The following is a 23,902-nucleotide window of genomic DNA, read 5'->3' as shown; positions in this document are numbered from 1 at the left end:
CTAACCCTTCGCTTGCAGTTACGAGGTAGCATTCCAGTTAAAGGTGTCCATGACCATTGTGTTATGCTTGCGCCGACACCTTTGAACAATTTGATGAATCGAATACGCAGGGGTTTACCCCTCGACACAAGTCAGACGATGCGACATCTCTGGCAATTTTTGAAGTTCCTAACCTTTTTAGCTGTATGCAGAATTTTAGACAATTGATAGTCTGCTACTTGGGTGCACTTCAGACTCACCAAGATAGGTCAGCCGTAGCGTAATTTGGATACCAACACCCTGCAGTCTGAAATAAGCAGTTGACATGAAGAGTTTCGTGGACTACGAAAATAAGTTTGCTACGCTAAATCCGTAGGCATCACCTACGTCGCTACAAAACGTATCAAAACGGTTTTATAGAAGGAGGTTTTAATACAACATGTTTATTGATAACGAAGCCGTTCCAACGTTCATGTTTATAATCACTGATCGAGAGATTACAGCGTTGCGACGACGCAAACCAAGCTGAATTATTGTCTCATATTCATTATTTTAGCCTTGAGCTACTTGAGATTTTATAATTACAGATATGTAACTAACAGTTTCTCGGATAATTCCCATGTTTATGGTCAGTTGCAACTGTATTTTGTTGTTTGTGTAAATCATTATTTGCGCACGATTCAATTTCCATACTGTCTATGCTGACATAATAGTTATCGCAGTCCTATAAACTATGCAAATCGAATTAAATGTGAGTAAGTTGAAGCAATGCTTTGAGAAATACATGCAAATTAAAAGTAAAATGATCAAATTCAAATGTGAATATTTCTGCAAAGTTCAGCAACAGGCGAGCCCGTTTAAGCGCCTGGTAACATTTGAATCGAACTTAAGAAACTGGTATTGAACGATTTAAAACGCTTATAACGAACGAAAAATACGCAGAATAATAGCCATAAAATAATATAAAACTAAAAATACAGTGATATCTCGGCAGCTGGTGCTATTAGCCGCAGCAATTACGACGAAGAATGAACACCAACGACGCTTCAAATTGCGCAATAACAATCATATTTTTTTCTTTTTCCTACCATCAAGCTGATGACGTGTCGCGTCGTGGAGGGAAGCGTTCAACGTAATCATAGCTTAGATCTGAGGTTTGTAGTTCGGACCACGAATTCTTAGGAAAGTGTCGGTCCGTGTAATCACACGCTCGGAAATGATTTATTTGTACTGAATACTGCCGTAGCGTCTACTAAGTAGTATGGCACTACCTGACTTGGCTAGTATCCATTTTAACAAAAAAAAAAACTAACTCACATTTTAAAGAATTTTTAAACTGTATTCTGCTGAAAGGAACTCTTAAAATCCATTTAACCAGCTTTTAAGAATCTGCAGTAATAAAGTTCAACAAATTGTTTAAGAACCCGTAATGGGCAGGTAACAAACCACCGTTTCCTATATTCTCTGCGTTCACAATGGGTGTAAAGACTTAGTAATTTTCCAGGTCAACAATTGTCTGAGTAAGGTAAATCATCCGTTGGCACATCAATAAACAAAACTATAGTATTGTATGTACATTAAAGTGCGACAGTAAGTGTGTAGTGTCAATAATGGTGGTGTTCCCATCGTCAGCCCGCGCTCACTACTTCCCTGGAACAGCTAATGATCGCACGTGTGGGAACAGCGATAACGCTTCCGCGTCTACCACCAACCCTGCACGTCACCCTGCCATTCAATCACCACCCTTATTACAATGACACTAAAGGTCACATCAACTGCGCGTTGTGGTCGATCCTTATTTCAACGCACACGCAGATCGTGCCAGTTCACAAGAAAGGTTCAGCGAATACCTATGTTAGAAATAATATTGACTTTCCATTTTTTGTTGGATGGTTGATCAACTGTTTGTCACTTGACTGACAAGGATATGGGGAAAATGGATAGTGCCTGCGAGTCACGGGTTTTTCATGTTTGTTAATTTCGTGTTGTAAGTCTGGGATTGTGAGTCAAGCTGGGAATTAATAAAGGATTGCAATAAAAGGAAAATGGTGTCTTGTGACGTCGTGGAATTTCAGGATATTTTTCAGCTGATAGGGAATAAACTCCGACATTCTAGACTCCTTGGTCATGCAAAGGACCACTGATAAAACACCCTGAATAACAAATGGACAGGAACGGGCTCAAAAAATATTACTGAAAAAATAAAAAATACAATCATGAAGGCATAGCCATAGAATATTTTATGTGAATATAAATAAACATTTGCAGGTGAAATCCCACAGAGCTCAATCTACGTGTGCCAGTCATAGGGCACAGTATGTCGTGCATAAAGCACTGAGATAAACATTACTTTATCCGCTGTATGAACCAACAGATATGTGCTTTTGCTAAGGTTATCTGACTTTCAAGACTCAAGGTATCGTGAATTACTCTTTAGAAATGTTTAAACGTCCTGTAGCTACAACTATTCACATAAATCGGGGACTACCAATTCACGTTCAGTAAGAAAAGAGTTGTTTGTTTTCAAATTTTATTTTACAGTTTTTAAGTTTTATAAAAACCGAATTCTTGAATAGGAAGAAGAAAATTACATCTTCGTCTTAAAGATCATTTAGGTACCCATATGTAGTGGTTTTGGAAAAGTACATTCGAAGTGTTATAGGTAAAATCAGTTGCCTCAATCAGTAGCCGCAAAGAAAGCACCTTACATAAACAATCTCATTTCGATGATCACATTACAAACACCGTGGTGTTTCGATAATCTATGACAAGGAAAAATAACATAAAAAGAGGTCACTCGTGATCAAATTCGTAAACAATATCAACATTAGATATTATTCTTAGTAAGAATTCTGTTTAATATTTTGCAATGGTACCGAAGTTTGGCTCGTCATAAAATTCGTTTGCGCAATTTTTTTTCTCGGAAAATTGATTATGAATCACTGACTCACGTCAGCTACTTAAAGACCTACTGGTGTCGTAATTAGAAATGAATGATGAAAGTCTATCAAACAGAACAGTCGCAAGATCTACCACATTTTCACATGTTAGCCAGACAATTAAGTAGGTTTACATAATTAACATAAACTGTTAACGTGCTCATAATGTACATTTCTCACGCTCTTTAACTTTGAGATAGGCAAAGTATCCAATATTGTTAACTTAATATTGTTGATCTAATTAAGATAAGATGGACACGTCATTTACATACTCTCGCTTGTGTGAGATGGCAGACATTTTGAATTTATCGGCTAATTTATTTGATGATGTTGTACTTTGTACTTATAGGTTGTGCCAAGTTGACCAACGTCTTGTTCAAGCCGGTATTGTAGCTGGAAGATTACTGGTGGATTTCAATTTTTATAAACAATCTAAAATCCAAACGTAGAGCGTAGTAACTATTAAGTAATCTTTGATATATGCGTCAACTCAGCATAAGCAAAAAAAACAAGGTTAAAGTTACGTTTCATTCTTAGAAAATTGCCTAAATACTTGTTTACTACAGTCAACAAGAAATAAACTTATTCTTAGTAAATTTAAGTGTGAATGTAAGTTCGTTTTAAGTAATTTGTATGCCGTACAACATGCGTTTGCTAGTATCAAAAACTTTATTAAGATTGACACTCGAGTGGCCTGTTGGGTTAATAAAAAACTATCAATTTTAATTCACCGTGTTATCATGAACTTTCTTTATTGTTTAGTTAGTAATTTATTTTAACTATTCCTCTTTTATAAAATTAATTGCCCATAAGTACTTGTTACAAAATCTTTTGGGGTACGCTCCTACGAATAATAAATGAAAAAATCTCGCGCCTTTTTTGCTACACGTGTTACTTTTCCAAACATGGTCCCTACAATTCCATTGAAGAGTAACTTACAATAGTTTTACTGGGAAAACATAAAATAATGACTTGTATTTATTTCTATAGGAATTTTGAGAAGCTGGTACGCTTTACGAATTAGATAGGTAGTTGTAACGCAACGTAATCCCTAAATAGCCATAACGTAGGGGTCGTCGACCTGCCGGCCTTGCCCTTGACGAGGTACTTCATGATCAAGGCTGCCAGCTTGTCTATGGACGAAATAGGTTTTAATACCTGGATTGCGTAATTTGTAGGTTGTTTATTAACCGTCTTACCACAAAAACTTTTAAACGTCAGTTTATGCCTTGTCTAAAAAAATGACAAATTATGACGTTGACATATGGTTCATTTTGCAGCCAAAATTTTATTAGACAAGTGTAAAACAGGGTGTAAAGTTTTTGTAGTAAGGCCCTAAATGTTTTGGGTGGAAATTAAAGTATTTGTAAAGGTCTTGTAAGAGGTTGTTTAACTAAAAGTTTGTTTTTTTAATTTTATAGTAAATTTCCGCTGTTAATTTGGATACTAAGGTGTTTATTTAATTCTAATAAAGTTACCTGAGCTGCTATAGTCAGCTAGATATCCACCTAGAGTAACTACTAACGTCAAGGTCTTACTAAGAAAGGGTAAAATACTTACCTAATGGAAAAATATTTTTTCGAAGTACCTACGCTGTTTACCGAATTTAGTTCTTTACTACGTCCATAGAGCGCAGTCGGCAGCCCTACTCGTGATCCGCGTCCATCGCTGACAGATGGAAGGATGGTACCCGCTACGGAGTGCCCAGAATACCTTGGCAGGCGGCGGACTACGGAGAAAAACTTGATTGTACTAATTTTAAACTTATTGTTGCTTTTTGCCTTCGCTGGCAGCGCCGCCATAAGATGTCAAGATACACTGGTCGCACTGTACGCATTCGTGGCCCCGTGAAGCAGTTTGTAATAGACAAATCACTATTGTTGGATGTTTTTAAGGTCGTGTTATTTACTTTATATCGTGAACATGAGAATCTATTGCATATAGGTAAGTAACAACTTAATTGGAAAACCCGTTTCTGAGATGTTCTTTGCGCTTAGAATTTAGAAATGGGGATCTTGTGATTTTAAAACATTGAAACAAGTGTTTCATAAGTGGGTAATCAAGTTATGAAAAACCACAATAGTTCAATGAGCTTCGTAGATTTTAAGCATTTTTCTAACAAGCGAAAGAGATTAGGTACATTCAGCCATCTTAACTGATGCTAAGTGATACTAAACTTAAAACCTTGAACCTGTAAATACTGAAAATTTAAATCAGTTCAAACGTGCAAGTCACGAAGTAACGACGACAAAATTACACACTTAAGTATCTAACAAAGCGAGAAAAAAATACGCCAATTTCAACGTTTCAAATTGATGGTGTTCACAATGACGGAATGATACGTCATGAAATTATACCATGCTAGCTTTTCATCCATCCAGCCATCGAATTTCAACAGCATTCCAGTAAGTACATGGTGATTCGGTTCTTTATTAGAGGTATGTGCTAAGGTTCCTGAAACTCTGATAAACTTTGTAAGTAATTTAAATTCGTGAAGTAACATTCTAAAGGCAGACGTTTGCGACCTATTTAAATCTTTTGGATCTTATCTTCCCATGTTTCGTAACCGTTTTCCAAAACAGAGGACCAGACGGAGGTTCTCAATTCTATCCCAATAGTTGTATGGTTATTTCTGAAACATTTCCCCATGAGACGTATATTAATTTATACGTCTCATAAGACTGCGGGTTGTTCAAAAGAGATACCGCGGCCCTGGTACATAAACGGCCTATGACGGAACACGTTACACGACGGTTTTTAGTCAGTAAGAGTCTGACACTCCCTTACTGCTGCTAACCCACAGCGGGAGGGGTCATTTGATGAGTTTTGACGTCGGAAAAAAAAAGACGTAGGTATATTAACCATAGCATGTGAGATAAATTTACACATGCTATGGAATTGGTCGAATGTTTAAGTTTTGAATCAATTCCTATAATAGTGAAATACGAATGGTCGTGATGATGGTAAGATTTTTAGCGTAGTCACCATGGCGTAGCGGCGTAGCTCGTAATGCTCGTACCCTTGAGATGGCTGTTTACCTTCTTTGATTCGACATGGTAATTTCTTCATTCCTCAATAGCTAAATAAGTACTTATACCGTATTAAATTCCTGGGCTACATGTGTAAATAGCTGAAGCATGAAAATGATGTACTTGCTAATAATCTAAAAATCTTTTTTTAAATAAAATTATTAATTAAAAGTAAGGTACCTAAGTATTTATTTATTTTTTGCATACGTTATCATATAACATTATGTAAACATAAATACACATAAAACCTTGAACTAAAACGGGAAACGGTCCTTTCAAATCCTTATCATCGTATATCTCGTCGGAAAGCAAGTCAAGCGTAGAGCTAGTATATAATATAGCTAATCTGATCTCATTTTCATAAGGCGGCCGTTCCGTGTCCTGACGGAGCAACGAGCTTCCTTCCACGAAGTCGCTTCTGACGCCACCATACATCATCTGGTTTATGGGCTTACGTGAGAACTTGGAAATGCCCGACAAACGCTCTGCCATGGTTTGGTGATGTACGCACTTCATTATGCACGTCTTATGAGTAGCGGACAGTTATTACGCCATTCGCATTTCAACGACCATGTGAGCTACTGATGCCACTTAATCATTTACCATTTTCGTCAACTTTTATTGTTAATAGCTCTTTTTCTTAATTACCTACTATTTGTCTTTTAGTCATGAATGGCCACATTAATTCTATACGAAACATTAAAGTTTTCGTAAATCTCGAGGCGTCCACAAATACAGAGCATCTATCATTAATTAATTTTATTTGCTCATCTAGATAATAACATGTTACGTGCAACTTTGTTTTGCACCAATTTGTAGATACAAGGGACTGAGGCACACGAGATTCTCGAACTATTAAAGCTCCCAACATCCCCTCGGACAGTCACGATCGAAATGTGTATAAAACAGGCTGGCGTAAACACCAGTCGGAGCTCGCCCGACCGCTTCTTGTTACAAGATTACAGAGGCGACTAACTCCACTTAATGTTTTCTAGATATTGCATCCAATGACAGTTCGCATGCTAGAGAAATGATTGAAAATTCCCTTCCAAGAAGCGTGAAATGAGAGGAGGGTGGTGCTCGGCGCCGGGCGGCCGGCGGCCGGCGCTCGCCGCCTGCCCGCGCGCATTCCTGCTGACCGCAGCCCTGTGTTTAGGAGTCACTGCCATCCACACCGCTTGTTTTCCACGGCTTATGTTCGCACATCTCCATACATGCGCATAAACATAGCGAGAGTACGCACAGTCCCCGTGTTATTCATGGAGATTAAATACATACCAGGAATTTTGCTGCAAAATTATTTTAGCACGTGTAAGCTAATTAATAATATCATGATTATCAACACGTAGGTACGGTTGTAAAACGTATATTTTATAATTGTACGTAATCCGTTCTTGCGAACTTAAACATACGCGTATAGCAACCTAAAAACATGAATTGCAGTTAACGATTTCGGCAAAACCTTAATATCATAACACAGATGTCAGGGGATATGATGAAGATACTTGAGTTGGGAAATTATGTCTTCTAAGTGTGCAGTAAGTTGTGCAGCTTAAACAATAATTAGATAAGAAACCTTCGTTCATGTCGCTTGAAATAATAGAATAGAATAGAATATTTTTATTTGTAAAACATAGATTCTATCGTTAATAGTCTTGCATGTGTAACATATCAATCACCAAACAGTACCTAGATACCAAACATTTTATCGCTGCCTAGGTAATCATACAGGAAAACTGAAACAAACACGAATTTTATAACAATATTATTTTATAACCCACACGGAGTAGAAGCGTTGACATCCATAACATTGTACTAGGAATACATGCACAGGAAACGGGCTGCGTCGGACACGCCATTACAATTAACTGTCCAAGACACCGATCGGCATCGCCATAATTACCATCACGCAACTCGAATCATTTCATGAACAAACCTTTCTAACCGACAACTTTTGAAGATCTGGCTCCCACGAACTGAATACACTAAATAACTAAATATGATGAGTAATATTGTGTGGCAACCACAATAAGAGTTCTCACGCCAGATCACAAGTGCTGGGTTTGATAATGTGCTTTCGAATGAACTATATATTATTCGAATGTATTAAGTATATAGGATAAGTCATGTTTGCCAGCGGATTGGACTGGGTCACACGTTGGTAGGTACTATAGTCAACAATTTGTGGAAATTTTATAATCCCACTGACTGAATATAATAAATTCTCAACATTTTATCATTGAAACAGATTTATTTATCATATTGAGTAAATCAAAACATGAATATGTAATTCAATTTCATGTATATAGCCCTGAGGACTTTGAGGCGACAGGCTATGTCACCAGCACCGTTGGACACGAATTATTAAATTATCGTTCTAACGTGAATAAATCAACTTTATCAACTACTAGCTTCTGTCAGCGGTTTCACCCGCATCCCGTAGGAACCACGGCACGAACCCGGATAAAAAGTAGCCTATAGCCTTCCTCGATAAATGGGCTATCTAACACTGAAAAAAATTTTCAAATCGGTCCAGTAGTTCTTGAGATTAGCGCGTTCAAACAAACAAACAAACTCTTCAGCTTTATAATATTAGTATAGATTAGTATAGATTGAATCGATTAAAAGCAGTTAAATCCACCAATTTCTACACTCATTGTAAGGAATATATCGGTACGTGACGTCTCGATCAATGAGGTAATGATATCTGTAATTTTTCACAGTCTAACGAGCAATGGAATTGGCACTAAAAAGATTGATGTTTTATTAATACTAGTGACACGATTTTTTGCGTTCAGTGCGTCATAAGTAGATTACGGTCTACTGATACGATTAACGTAATAGCTGACGATAGGAGGCAGGTATAATGGAGGGAAATTATAAAAGTTACGAGCAGATCCGACAGACTTCTGCTACCCAATCGCAAAACTTCCTATAAGATAATTTAATTCTATTAAGCCATTAAGGGTGAATTCATTAACATATTGTCTCATATTGACATAATTTTGATCCGTGAATAAATACGTATTGATATTCAAAATATTCTGGATTTACAATAATGTATATTATGTATTTGTAGTGTAGTGTAGTTTTAGCCGCGTAGAATATACGTAGTGATCTAGCGTAGTCAATCTGCCACGCTATCGCTACGCAGCCGCGGCGTAGTCGCGTAGCAGTCGTAGTGCGTCGTAGTCTCCGCGTAGTTACAAATGTGGGGAAGTGTTTGTCTAAGAAAATTCGTAGTCCTTGTCCTTGACATTATTTTGAAAGCTAGATTACATGTTCTTGTTTATCCTAACTTTTCATTATCGAAGCGTGTTGAAAACTTTGTGCCCTCGGCTACGTCCGAGTAACATCATATTATTATACTTATGTGATATTCAGAACTTTGATGGCAAAAAAACAATTTACCAACATATCCCTTTAAAACATAAATCAAAAAATTTCCCTGAGGCGGCTTCACGGCTTTCTCGCAATAACTGTTGGCTGGTACATAACATCACTTAAAGATTCTATACAAGTCTAAGTACCTATTTGTTTTCCAACTGAGAGGAAATAATCACAGATACTTGCATACAATTAAGGATATTGTAAAGGCCATCGAGTTAGTCATAGGTAAATGTGTTAGCTGTTGCTTTAGGCAATATTGTAGATAGCATCATCTAAGGGCATCATAACTGCCTTAGGTAGATTTTATTGATTTTCACTCAGGCTTCTAACAGCTAACAGTACGGAGTTGGACATAAAATAAAACCCTACACTGCAACTTTGTTTTTTATCGACTGTAATTACTATAAACGGTACATCGTAAAAGCTCTCTAGCCTCCAGAGTACGTACATAGCATGCGATCAATTAAAATACTTTTATTCGGAATGTTCACATAGGAACTGAAGGCGCGCTTTCAATAGTACCCCATCATTAACACTAGTTTCACAAAACATGACGCGGCCGGGCCGGTGGGCACCCCGCGTGACGCAGCTCGGGGGCCGCTGGGAAGTCAATGAAACACCGCTTTGATAGCTAACATCGGCGACACGCACCGTGCACAAATTGTTGCCTACGTACGGTTACGCAACGATAAAATTGTCGCTTGCATGCCACTGTGTAACGTGGCGAATAAAATAATAACCTGCGACTGCCGACGTTTCCTGGGACTTGTCTGTCGCATTGTGAAACAATTCCGACGTTGCATTATTGTGCGCGACAATAGGGACGCGAACAAGAGCCCGAAATTATGATACAAGACACGTTGTGAATAGCAGAAACTGTGATGTCGACTGTACTGCTGATTTAAAGGTAGAGGTGATAAGGTGTTTATCGTAAATCATATACTTACATGAAACAAAGTACTATTTGACGGCTTTATAAGCCGGATAACCTTTATACGCGACGCAGTCAGGAGAATTGTTTTACCATTGTGCACTATGATTTATAGTTGGGTCCTATCTCACTTCTACGATTTCTCAATGAGAAAAAAGTAATAAAAGGTACGCATTACCAGTTTATGCACATGAAGCGTTCGACGCTATTGCTAATCCAAAAGGCCTCACAAATTGCCCGTAAATCATTCTCGTTACAGTCGTAACTTATGCTTTTCCGCATATTTACCTACGTATTAGCTCAAGTAACGTGTTGCATAACACCAAGTGATTGTCGGAGCAGTCCACGGGCCCTCCGTTCACCAATTAATCCGTCCAATTGAATATCTGGCGCAATACCTATGTCATAGTAGTACATTACCTAGTCAGCTGGCTGTCGAACCGCCAATAAACGCTTGTTTGATTTACAATTATTGGTTTTGTCGTTAAATCACCGTGGCCGACGATATACCATTGTTGCGATTGGAAATATTTTTGCACTGATGTTATTTCAACGGAGCACACATTTGCGTTACAAAACCTTCACGCATAGCCGATGAATCCAATAGATCGCCAAACTTTGATAACATTCCCATAACGTACAGTGGCTATGATTGCACAGCTAGTATTTCCTTTGAATTATTAATGAAATCACGGGTAAAACATTCCACATAGCATTGCATTGGCCGGTGGACAGGTGTTGTACAGGACAGTAACTTCAAGGTGCCAGTGAATGGTAGGTGCGTGAATGAACACGGCATAGTGGCTCACGTTGTGCCGGGCAGGCGGTCGCGATCATAAACAAACGACCAATAGAACGGACACTGTGCCCCAGTTAACGATACATTTAATACCAACTAGTGTCCTTCTTAATCGTGGATATTGGCTCAAAGGCCGCGCGCAGATAATCTGTCGATCGACTTGTTAACCCACGACGACACGTATTAAAATTACTTACAGTCGTTTCTTCGTTGAAATGTTTTGTGTCGACATAAGTTACGATCATCATAAAAGGTCTAAGTAAGCAAAAAAAATGTGTATTCGTCGTTTATATAGAAAAAAGCATTTCATTTTGCATTCCAAATTCTACATGACCAGCTAAAACTGCCAACTCGTGTTTTCCAATAATGTGTGCGCGTACGCATTGCACGCCTCGTAAAGGTGTTCTGTTACACGATTCTAATCACGTTTTATGCCTTAGTCAATGGCACAAAGGTGTAAAATATAACAGACCATCTTATTTCAAACATAAATGAATATACGCTTATCTCGTTTTGGCAACGAAATAAAGGAAACTGCGCCAATGATTTTCTCACGAATAATGCGGGAATTAGAAACCCTTTAAATTAAATTACAATTTGATTCCCGTCGACAACATTATTGCCCATGAATATTCAAATCGGCATGGTTATTTAATCTGATTATGACAGGTGTTTGTAATATCACATTACATTTCCTATAAAGGGTACATTTATTATTTGTAATGAGCCATAAGGTGAACGTAAACGCTTTACAGGTATAATGCGCGAGCGCAGTGGAATGGGCCTGTTTAAGTAAGGGATAATATATTTCATAGCTCATAACAGCAACATTTAAAGTTACTGCTAAATGGAGTCGTCTCGTTAACGTTACTTTACGATTTAATGGAGCAGCGTTCGATAGTCGGCAATATCTCAATAGTTACGAGCACTTGAAGCCGTTATAGGAATAGCCTCTTACAAGTTAAAGAAAAACTCGGAACATTGACTTCTAGAACTCATTTCTTCTCGTATTTATCTCTTTTCAAAATGAAGCCTTCATTATCATTATCTTTGAGTGATCTGCCTACGTCTCTGTCTAAGTAAAACAACATAATACTGTCCTGTTTCCTAAATCCCGGATTAGTCTCAGTAGGTAATTGAGGGAAAAAATTATTCTAATTATGGATTTTCGGATTTCTTTGATTATAGTTTAAGTATCTTAGGTACCAACTTCTTTAGAAATGCAATGGATGGACATGTAAAATAGTATTAGAATTTATGAATAGTTCTTGTCTGCCAGCTTGTTCTATCCATCTATCAAGCTCAACTTCTGAACCTTTGCTTTTTATTGTGTCATAATTTTTGTGTGTTGTGTATTTTTTAGGTAACTGTAATTACCTGATCAGATTGTGTTGTTAGGTTCATTAAGTGTGTATATATAAGTTAGGGATTGGATTTGGACAAGTAAATAACAAAACATTTTAAAACTTTATATCTCACTTTTATTTTATTTTTTCACTTTACATAGATTCGGAAACATAGTAGTAGATATAGTACACTAAGTAATTAATGCATGTTACATAAAAAAACGATAATTAAAATACAAAAAGAGTAAGAAGTGTAGTGTCTTTAAACAAAGCATAACGTTCCTTTGTTGTCTCGCAGTTTGTTTGACGGATTCATTAGCGGACCAGAACCAACTCCACCGTTTAGAACGGTTCTGTATTAAATGCAACGTTACAATCAATGACCTTTAACTTATTGCCACAGGTACATAAAAACAAATTAAATTATGCAACTGTACTATGAAGTTTTTGCCAATCTCAATTAGCATGCACTGAGACTTTGATTATTGCAAAAAAATGAGAAAACAAGGCGTGCCTGTTGTAACCAGTGAGTTGAACATAAAAGTGCAGTAATGATTGTGGTGTCACAAGCTGACAGCAATCGTGACCGCGGCGGCGAGGCAGAATTGCTCGGCGAGGTGGGCGCATCGAGCCTGCGCCCGCGCCGCTGACACCGCAATCGGCGCGCGCAGCCGAGCCCGCGTAATGACAGCTCAGCCGCCATTAGCTCTCATTACCCCACAGTCACGTACCGCAGGCAGAAATGGATTTGTCTTTGCAAAAATAATGATTGTAGATTGCAGACCGCCTTCAAAGAAAATTGGATTCGAATGCGCGTAAACAGGATCCAGCAGGGTTAGGCGGTCGGTTCACATCGCTGCCCTTGAGACGATGGACGTTGCACTCGATCTGCCGCCGGGAGCTTTACTCTGCTCCACATTATCCTCCGTCGACTGCATCTAGGTAATCTTTACCAGTAATTGCGTCATTCTATTTTACATTAGTATGCCATAAATAATATTTAATTGTAATAAATGTATCTGCAAAATAATTATAAATCTGAGGCATCAAGTAGGCAATATTACATCATAAACCGATGAGTTTGTAGAAATTAAACAACGACACGTTTGGCTGATTGCATTTATTCAAAATCAAGAGACAAATCGATGCTGAGTGGTCAGTAAGACGACACGAAACCCAATTTAATGTTATGATACTCGATACTGACTTAGCCAATTTAAAACAAGATGGGAAACTAGTCGCACGTAGTAACATTCAAATGTTGTAACTTAACGACTGTATGATTCATGCTTGGGTTGCGTAAAATACAGGTACGAGCTACAATAAGTGTACCTAATTATAATATAGTACCAACTTGTTCGTATCAGCGGACGATGAGAACTTACTTCGGAATACAAATCGCTACTGGAGCGAGTCGTAAACATGGAATGTCACCTTACAAGTAGGCTCTTAACAACAAAGCTCTCAATAAACAGCAATCAAAGTTGATTATTGAATCAATAACGTTATGCATCGCCGGCTGGCGAGTCTATAAAATGTGTCCAGCACTTCATAAACCAGATGAGTGAGAGCGACCGGTGCGGCGCGTTGAAACAAAATCCAGTAGCCAGTAGAGGCATCGACCTCGAACATTTCACACATAAATCTTGTTCACAGTCCCCGTGAGCCGTGTTCGGTGTTCGCTAACAAATTACAGCGCGTTATCCGAGCGCGGCCGGCCGAGGGCCGTTATTACAACTAATTGGCGACAATCAAGCCGGCTACTGCTTTTGTGCCGCAGAATTTTCTCGTCGCATCACTTTGTTTTTCAGACAATTCAAATTCTAACTTTATTATGTGTTGTTTTGTTCGCCGTGTCTATTATTCAGCGAGGTTTCATAAATGGAATTGCTTATTCATACATCCTGAAAATATCCAGTGTTTTTAACTTCAGATTGTTATTGTAGACCGGGCTACATCGATATCTCGACGCATTTCCGTTGCAGAAATACGTCATTCATAGGTTCAAAATTGTTCGTAAACAACTAAAATCTAATTCAATGCATGTTATTTTGGTTCCCCCGTAATATTTTTGAATACCTTTACTGCAAGGGTAGTTGAATATTTTAACGTTTCATGGGAACTGGGGAGGGTGATTTTCCCCCTCGTCATCTATTTCGAGCCGTGTGCAATGTGTGCATACATAACTATATACATCAATTAGCATGTGTTATTGTTCATTTTGAGTTTAGTCTCGTTAACGGCTTGACTCATCGACTGTCACTTCAGCGACAGGAAAAAGATCTCCATTTGATAGCCACGAGTGAGTAGCGTAGTCGTAGCGGTGCGGCACTCGTGTGCCTGTAACTGTGCGAACATTACACTAATGCGTTAAAGTGTTAAACAAAGGAAACTTACGTTAGGTCGGGCGGTTCCCTCGACCCTCGCGGTTCGCACGGCCCAGCTAACGCGGAAGCGCGATGTTTACACGACAAAAAAATAGCGTTCGTCGTGAGCACGCGCATACAATACACATAACTCCGACTTCATGGGAATAACGCAACGCAGCTACACTCTTGTTTATCGACGCTTATATTTTAGCATCTTTATGCGCTCCTGCGCCGCCGGTTACGTCCAGTTTTGAGTTATAACCCAGTCAAATAAACGATCTATTCAAGTTGTCGTCCCCGCTGAATGTTCTCCGTATTCCATTTCCTATTCGCTTATAACATGCTCTGGAATAAATTCAACGTGTAATATTTGCGCTAGATACATATCGTTTGAGTATTCATGAAGATTGTTCGCATAGTGGGTAGCTAATAAATCTCCATAGCATTTTGAGGATAAACTGGATATTGAAAGTCTAAATCAAAGGTCAACCGTATCCCAGACATGTTTATATTAGATTACATGATGGCACGATTTCTGGATGGTTAGGACATTAAATAGTAAATCGCCATGATTGCATTGCTGTAACTAGTTATAAAATTATAAATGATTGCCAGAAGCTAGTACGAGATATCGTACACAAGACTGGCTCGGCCAGTAACGCGGGTAGGTAATATCGTAAAAAAATAACACGCGCCTAACTCATTTCATTACATAGTTAATGTTGAAATTAAACGCCATCTAATTAATTTGGTAGATAAAACATGTTCGTAGAAAAACCGAGTAGCGGAAAAATTACAAGTAATAAACTCAATGTGATAATTTGTTATGAAAAATGTGAAGGCGCCGAGAAGCGAGCGTTCCACCACGATCCGAATGTTCCGTACGTCTAATTCTCACTTTTAACAAAACGTTTACAAGCCCCTTACACAATTATTTTTTTGTCGGGCCCGCGCTTTGTACCTTCTACCTGGGGCTTGGTACCTGCCCCTCTAAACCCACTACCCGGAACACTATTAAGTAACTCTACGAGGCATAAAAACATGTAGAAATAACAGAGAGCCGCCACTCTTGATGGACACAGTATAATTTAGTCTGAAAAGAATTTGTGAAATTGCTTTGTCAGACGCGGTGGGGTTTTTGAGAAGGCGAGCGTTTCCTGAGAAAGCTGAATGACTAGTCCATTAGGGTGTAATGGTCGGGGGTTTGAATGATAGCTCGCTTTCAACTGCGGTTTCTAGAACTGGCGGGAAAATTATTGTTATTACCAAGATTATTATTTCAATATACAATAGTGATTTTAAGGACGGAATTCTACAGCCGAGCTTGGGACATTGGTTTTGGAACTGAATACTTGATTTGAAACGAGTTTTTCAGGTATTGTGGTAAGAATTTAGATTTTTGAGGATTATTATAACAGTGGACGGAATAAGTTTTGTTATCAAATATAATGGACGTATGGAAAAATTTACAAAGAATAAAAACTGGGATTGGCAGTATTCCCGCCAATATGGCAGTTTTGAAGAAACTTAAGAGGAAGCACGAGAAACATGCTGGTGATCACAAGATTTTAATCTCATATTTGTGGTAAAGGAAGCAAGTTCAATAGAAAAACCAGTAAATTGAGTTGATATCATATTATCCTTCCGAGTCACCTTACAGGATATGAAATGTAAATAAAAAGATAACGAAGTTCCAATCAACAAAAACATTTTACATAACAAATAACATGCAAACTAATCTCTTTGAGAACTATTCGCGAACGCTGTCGGATGTACCTCAATGTTGTGTAGGTATAGCATGAAGCGCGGGGCGCGGGGGAAAGGTTGTCGGCCCCGGCCCGTGACGTCACCGCACTGACCACTCCGGGACCGCCACAATGGCCTTTCTCAGAAGGAGCAGATGCGCCTGCGCCGCTATCTGCCGCCCCACCCCCCGCACCCCTACGCGCTCACCCCGGCCGCACGTGAGGTTTTTGGAATGGACGCCGATAACCTTACCGGTCCAATCTTACAAAATATGGGTACCTCAAATTCTTCGGCCGACGCTCAAGAACAAACCGTGACTTGAGCGCAAAAAACTTCAATTCTTTACCTTTGAAATTGATGAAAAACAACTACAAAAACTTACATTGAACAACCAATAGCTAACCGGCGCGGAGTGTATCTAAATGACATTATTTGGGCGGTTGGCGCGCAGGTAGAGGCGCGGACGTAACCTCGGCGTTAGAGCGCGTACCTGCCGCTCAACGTATCATTACGCGCACGGTAATCATACCCGGCCGTGATGACCGGCTCTGACGCTCGCCGCTGCTGCCGACTTCGCCGCCTCCCGCATCCCGTAGAAACTCGCAACTTCCATGGATGAGTGTGGATCTAGTCATGATGTACAGAAACATGCACTAAACCTCCACTCATCGAAAGAAATTGACCTTTCCGCCGGCGCTGATTCGTGGAACCGTCGAGCACGACGCACTGCACGCACTGATCGTTAGCGATGTCACGTTGTAGCACCGAACCGTTCACGAGCACGTTGCCGTGTTTTTTTTTAAACAATCATGATTGTATGCGGCGCGCTCCAGCGACGGAGCGCGGCCCGCGCGCTCTGCCCGCTCACTATGAAATAAACGGTCGAGATTTGAAATCTGGAAAGCTAGACGCTGCGCGTGCGGCGGAGGGGGGAGGCGGGCATCGCGGCGACCAATCGCGGCGCAGCGCGCGAGCGTACTGACGTGGAGGGGCGAACCACCGCGCCGCCCGATATTATCTTTCTATAAGAACGTTATTTTCTTCTTTCCTACTCGGCAGTCCGTTCAACCGACAGCGGAAGTGAAATGAACGCGCGCGTAAACTGCACACTCGGTGGTAGTGGTCGAGTGCTCGGGCCGCGCCACTATCCACCTGACAACACACTTTAAACGGCCCACGTTATGAATGAAAGTAAAAAGATACTTTATGGCCGATACAGCCAATCGTGTCGTCGTTTGGTACATTAAAAGGCAGTTATACAATAAGCTGATTTATTTGCTCGGCACTGACACAATCCACAATCCAATCTAAATGCCATTGAGATAACAAAGTGCATTAGCGACATGTTTGTGGCTGCAGCGGTAATTGTACAGCGCTGACGGTCACAAACCGTGCAAAATCGCGTTGACAATAATCATACGGCTGAAATGCCCACATTATAATCAATGAACTATTTCTTGAATATCTCATGCATAACACACAAAGGTATCATTAACAGACTGGAATTGAAATCTGAATCTATTATTAAATTTTCATTGAAATTGTGAACAGAGCAACATGTACTTACAGTATTAGCGAACAGATATTTAGATACACGTGTTCAATTATTTACGCACTCGGAGGCATAATTTAAATTGCACAGTAGCTAGATTTTAGTGAAGTCTAAGCTCCTACAGAACATTCATTATCCAATTTAGTTTCGGTGCAAATCTTTAAATTAAGTAGCACTTAGTATCAAAACTGTGCATTGTCTGAGCTTATCCATCACACACAAGACTTATATTTACTTATTATAAATTCAATATAATCCATAATTTATAATACGAGTCACTCGGCATGGTATTACAAAGCAGGGCCGACTATTATATGAAAAAAGAATAGCTAAAACAATAATGAAATTTAAAAAATAGGGTGACTGTACATTCACTAGACTTAGAATGTAACTTTTTTGTGAATATTTAAAACACCAATAAAATAATGTTCAGTATTTAGTTCCAAAGGCAAGAAGATAGGAATAACGGAATATGACGTCATCACGTACAAATTCAGGGTTCTACAATTCCAAGAACGAAACGTTAGTCCGGGATGAAAGCATTTCTGTTTAAAAAAATCAAAATCCTTTACTAATAACTTCTTTTATTAACACACCACATTCATACTGAAACTTAAAACGAAATCGAGAGAACGAGAAAACGACTTCAATAACATACGTATGTATAAAAACTTATCCTAAGTCTAACAAACACTGCTAAAAGCCGCATCAAATACGCTTCAGACAAACGTGAGATAACGGCGCACAGACATACATACATAGACACAAGTACCGCCTTTTTTGAAGTCGGTAAAAAACAAACATTATTTTCAGTACATTTTGGTTGTTAAAGTATATTAATTTTGAAATGTCGTATGTAGAAACCAGTGTTATCGGAAGATGTAAATGTGATTATCTAACATTTAAGTTCAGAAGGTCGCTGTACGGTATTAACGAGTCTAGGACAGGATGAGGCGTTTTGCAACGTCCTAGTAACAACACTACATTGTATTATGCTAAGATAATTTAGTGGGTAAGACTTTTGGTTGAAATTATCGTATTTATTGACTTAGCATTTATTATTTTGAACAATGAAATATTTGATTTACAAATATCGATTATTTTGAAACGCAATTTTGTTTCACTTTTGATTCGATGCTGTTTGCATATACAAAAACTTTTTTTCAAAAAATAAATCCCCGACTCCCGAAACAATAGTACCTATCCCTAAACCTCTTCTCCTACGTCTGAGATAATCGCGCACAAACATACATAAGGTCAAACTGAGGACCTCCTTTTATAAAGTCGGCCAAAAATGCTAATTACAAAAATAATATCTAATTATAAGATGTGTTATAATAAATGCAACATTCCTCCTATCACATCAAATTGATTAGTTGGTCGAAACCGATGTTACAATAAAAAGTATAAGGGCGCAATCGATACAGGCCACAGAGCACCCCTATTTGCTGTCAAAATTGTAACAAAATGCTTCTATGCTTCAATACAATTCCCAAAGTTATTATTTTTTTAAGAGCTTGTGGCTAAGTCAAATTCTTCTGGATCTGTCGATTGTAAGGTTATGCAACGCTCTATGACGAATTCTGTCGTGGTTCGGAAGGCACGATAAATTGGTAGCTTCCGGCTGTTATTTGAACACCTTTGGCAGTCGCTACGGGCAGTCATCATTCGAAAGTCTGACAACCAGTCTTACCAACTCAAAACTTACCACAAGGCGGCCTACAATTTTCGAGTTGCTCTCGTTTTCTCCGAGTTTCCATCATCAAATCCTGAACTAGATGATAATGGGAATTGTACCCTTTCAAGCAAAAAAAATATTGTAATCGCTGGGCAAACAACGGAGATACGCGAACATCATCATCATCTCCCGAGCCTTTTCCCAACTATGTTGACTTTATTACTTGTCTGGCAGAAAGCTACTATGGAATGGCATGTTTGGAACGGAAAGTATTATTTAGTAAAAATCCTCCCTTTCATGACCAGCATAGCATTTACTTGGTTACCATTATTATCTTTTTACTGTTATATTTACTCATTTCGGTTCATCACTTTAGGTTTACATGCTCCTTAATTTATCTTAGGAGACATTTTTTATAGTTTTATGATTCTGAATTCCTACATTTATAGTCAACCATACTCGTGAACATCCTTAACTCTACCCTCCATAAGATTGAAACTACATACAAAAAAACCTTATCGTAACCTTAATATACATAACAGACCTCTTGTTCTAAGGGTTATTATTAGCCGTGATGATGGTACAGCCGAGGTCTGTGAGCTGCATGAGCTCGGCGCCACCGACCAACAGGCGATGTGCGCAGACGGCGAGCTTGTCGCTGATCTCACAGTTCTTCCTTAACTTTACCCTCCATTAACACAAAGCTTCTATACATATAACAGACCTCTTCTTCTAAGAGTTATTATTAGCCATGATGATGGTACAGCCGAGGTCTGTGAGCTGCATGAGCTCAGCCCCTCCGTCTAACAGGCGATGTGCGCAGACGGCGAGCTTGTCACTGATCTCACACTTCTGTTTATTGGTAAGATGGCCGGCCGTCACTACGGTGGCGCTTAGCTGTTCTAGAAGTTGGGAGGCTGAGTATGCTTCCATGAGGAAACTGTGGAAGAAGGGATTAGATTGAGTGATTTTGTTGTTGAATGATAAAATTCAAAAATGTTTGGGGATTTTCTGTTAGATGTTTAAGGTTCTTCCAACCTACAGACAGACATGTGTTGCTGGGGAGTTTGTTGCGCCACTTCTTCCCAGCAAAAACACATAGGAAGTGGTGAAGGGTGGGCGTTTTGGGGGCTGTCTTAGGTAAATTCCTGGCGTTCAAAAAGTGCGCTCTTGCAGCCAAGTTTGAATAAATGACTTATGATTTTGATAGACCTTTTCTAAAAAGATATGGGAGATAACAAAATAACATTATCATCATGCCGAGGGAGTCCAGCAGTAGATTGACAAGGGCTTATTATTATGTACTATTTATCTTTTACGTAAAAGTAAAGAACCGGTGAAACAACTGTACTAATTGACATTCAAAGAAATAAATAGGCAGTAACCAACCTTTCAACAAACTGCTCCAGCTCACTGTAGTTCTTGATGCTCAGGTATTTGTCGACCAGCTTCTCAGGAACCAGTCCAGTTACCTATAACAAAGTCACTGGTCAATGAAATGATTCTGAAATAATAAAGGATAAATAACTTTTCTAAACTACAGGAAAACTTTTAAAAACGAAAGGCTTTCCTTTTTACGCACTCTATCTGCATCTCTTTCTATTCTAACTCTCTCATAACGAGCCAGCTGAAAGAGATTTCTAATGAAATAAGCTGTGCCTTTGTACTATCTGTTCTATTTTTCTTCTTGTCTGTATTCTGTGTGTGTACATAAAATCATTCACACCTAAATGATGATGCATTAGTGCGTCTGTCATACATTTCTTGACTGTCTTTCTGTTTCCAACGGATTTTCCCACAGGAACAGACAGAGCTTGTCTCAATAACGCAATCTCTAACACCAACATATACATAATTATGTAACTGACCTCCACAAGTCCTTCAGCAGTAATCTTGCCGAGCAGCCTCTGGCAGCACTGCATGGCGGTGAGCGCGCGACGCAGGTCACCCTCGCATGTGTCCACCGCCTGGTGCAGCACTTCACCAGTGCCAACGTCTACACCTTCAGCTTCACATATCTCACGTAGTCTGTGTGAAGTTGGGAATTCGTGTTAGAAATAGAACTATAGCTTCTTCCCATATATCTTTTTTTTACGTTTATTCACGCGTGTGACACTGCCTTACAAAAAAAATAAGTTTACAAACATTAGAAAAAAGAAAAAAAAAAGACGAATTACAATTAAAATACAGTAATGGGAAATATGTGTCTCATCATCCTCCGAGCCTTTTCCCAATCATGTTGGGGTTGCCTTCCCAAATAAATATGTGTCTCACCCCATGTGAAACAGCCCTCGCTCAGCTTAATGCTGAGACCCTATATGGGACAAAAGCCTCAGCACTAATTTTCAGCAAGAGCCTAAATAGTTGAAATATCGTCTATGTTGCTTGAAGATAGTGTAGCTTTGAGCTAGTTTCTGTTGTTCAGTACTTTTGGAGCTTACTTAATGCCAAAAAACAAGCAAACAGATCTATCTTTGTAACATTAGCTAAGAAAATAGATAAGATTGAATTCATATAACATTTGAAAATGTGTAATTAAGTACTCAATTCCTGTTATTTTTAGAGAATCTATTAACAGGATATTATGAGATAAAGATAGACATGTATGTTATTCTTCTTCTTCTACACTTATTCTTGGGATCTCATTTTCATCTCCACTTAGTTTGCCAAAAGAAATAGCTTTTTTTTATAAAATAAAGGCCTTTTCATATAATCTTGGTCTAGTGACATAAGTGGTTCTCACTTGTAAAAATAGGTAAGTATCAACAAAATAGATTTTTACAATAATTAATCATTGTAAATAAATTACCTTTTTATAACATTCTCCCTGGCTAGAGGCTTGAACCTGAACTTGGAACATCTGCTAGTAATGGGAGGTATAATCCTTGACACGTAGTTGCAGATGAGACAGAAGCGAGTGGTCCTGGTCTCCCGCTCCATGGTCCTCCTGAGAGCTGCTTGGGCAGCATTTGTCATGGAGTCTGCCTCGTCCAGGATCACCAGCTTGTAGGGTGGACATGGACGCCCACTGAAATTGTTACATGAAAAAATTGATAATACAGTTGATTGAAGAAAATTCAGAGATTCCAACTTACTATTGCAAATATACTGAGGTATTTTTTTTTAATTAGCAAAGCAAGAATAATTGAGTGAATATGTATGTGCTATGTATCTCAGTGTCATTTACATGAAACAGTAAGGAAGATATTGAAAACTATGCATCTCTTGGCAACTAAATGACCTAGTCTAGATCTAATTGGATCATTGAAGTGGATTAGCCACATCCAGTCAATTTTAACCTGGGATGTTGAGTGGAAGTGAACCAGTAGTATTTATCAAAACAACAAATGATACTTACTCAGGTCTTGTACTGCTGACAGTGAGCTGAGCAAAGGACTTCACTTTGTCTCTGATCACTTGAATGCCGCGTTCGTCTGAAGCGTTCAGCTCCAACACGCGATCCCGAGTGATATCGCCGAACAGTTGTCTCGCCGCAGCTAAGATCGCACTCGTCTTGCCGGTACCCGGCGGACCGTAGAACAACAAGTGAGGAAAATCTCCGCCAGACAAACACTCCCGCAGCACTTGAACCACTTCTCCCTGATCCACAATATCATCTATCGTCTTCGGCCGGCTGAAAACAATATCAAATGTTTTGTAAAACAACAAGCCATGTCGGTGACAAATGGTTATCTTGTTACACTTACTATTTCTCAACCCATGGCGCAGGAGGCTTCTTCTTTCCAGAAGTTTTTACACCAGAAGACGAAGGTTTGTCCGATGCGGAGATTTTACCAGTTTTAAGAAATGCTTGCATGACTTTGTCTTCCCAAAATTACTTCCAAGTTTGTCCAAAAGCGCGGTTTGAAAATTCAAATGACAGACAACCACCGATTGATTCTGTCTGACAAGTGACAAGAAATAACTGAAATGGAAAATGCTGATTTACTAGCGGTAGAAAGGGATAGATTTATGCTCAAGATAATTCACTTTACCGTCTTTTGTAACTGGAACACAACTATAGTGTTGTACATAGAGACCGTAAATTACGATTTATTTTGGTCACTCTTGCGAAACTAACCGCAAAAATTACGATTCACCTTATCTCTACACTCTGTACCAATGTATAGAGAGGAATTTGATT

At 39.0% G+C, this 23,902-nt stretch overlaps 1 protein-coding gene across 1 annotated transcript; it reads right to left on the bottom strand.

Moving 5' to 3' along the window:
- Window positions 1-18,735: 18,735 nt before the first annotated feature.
- On the bottom strand, window positions 18,736-23,647 carry LOC124641565 (replication factor C subunit 4). Its single transcript, XM_047179669.1, has 6 exons — window positions 23,466-23,647; window positions 23,117-23,392; window positions 22,568-22,786; window positions 21,627-21,786; window positions 21,148-21,230; window positions 18,736-20,698 (listed from the first exon to the last, which is right to left on the bottom strand). The coding sequence occupies exons 1-6, from the start codon at window positions 23,573-23,575 to the stop codon at window positions 20,491-20,493; spliced, it is 1,056 nt and encodes a 351-aa protein (XP_047035625.1). The 5' UTR covers window positions 23,576-23,647; the 3' UTR covers window positions 18,736-20,490.
- Window positions 23,648-23,902: the final 255 nt, after the last annotated feature.

Source organism: Helicoverpa zea, chromosome 2 (genome assembly GCF_022581195.2).
Source record: "Helicoverpa zea isolate HzStark_Cry1AcR chromosome 2, ilHelZeax1.1, whole genome shotgun sequence".
In the NCBI taxonomy this organism is placed as follows: Eukaryota; Metazoa; Arthropoda; class Insecta; order Lepidoptera; family Noctuidae; genus Helicoverpa; species Helicoverpa zea.
This window is presented reverse-complemented; position numbering and strand designations above follow the sequence as displayed.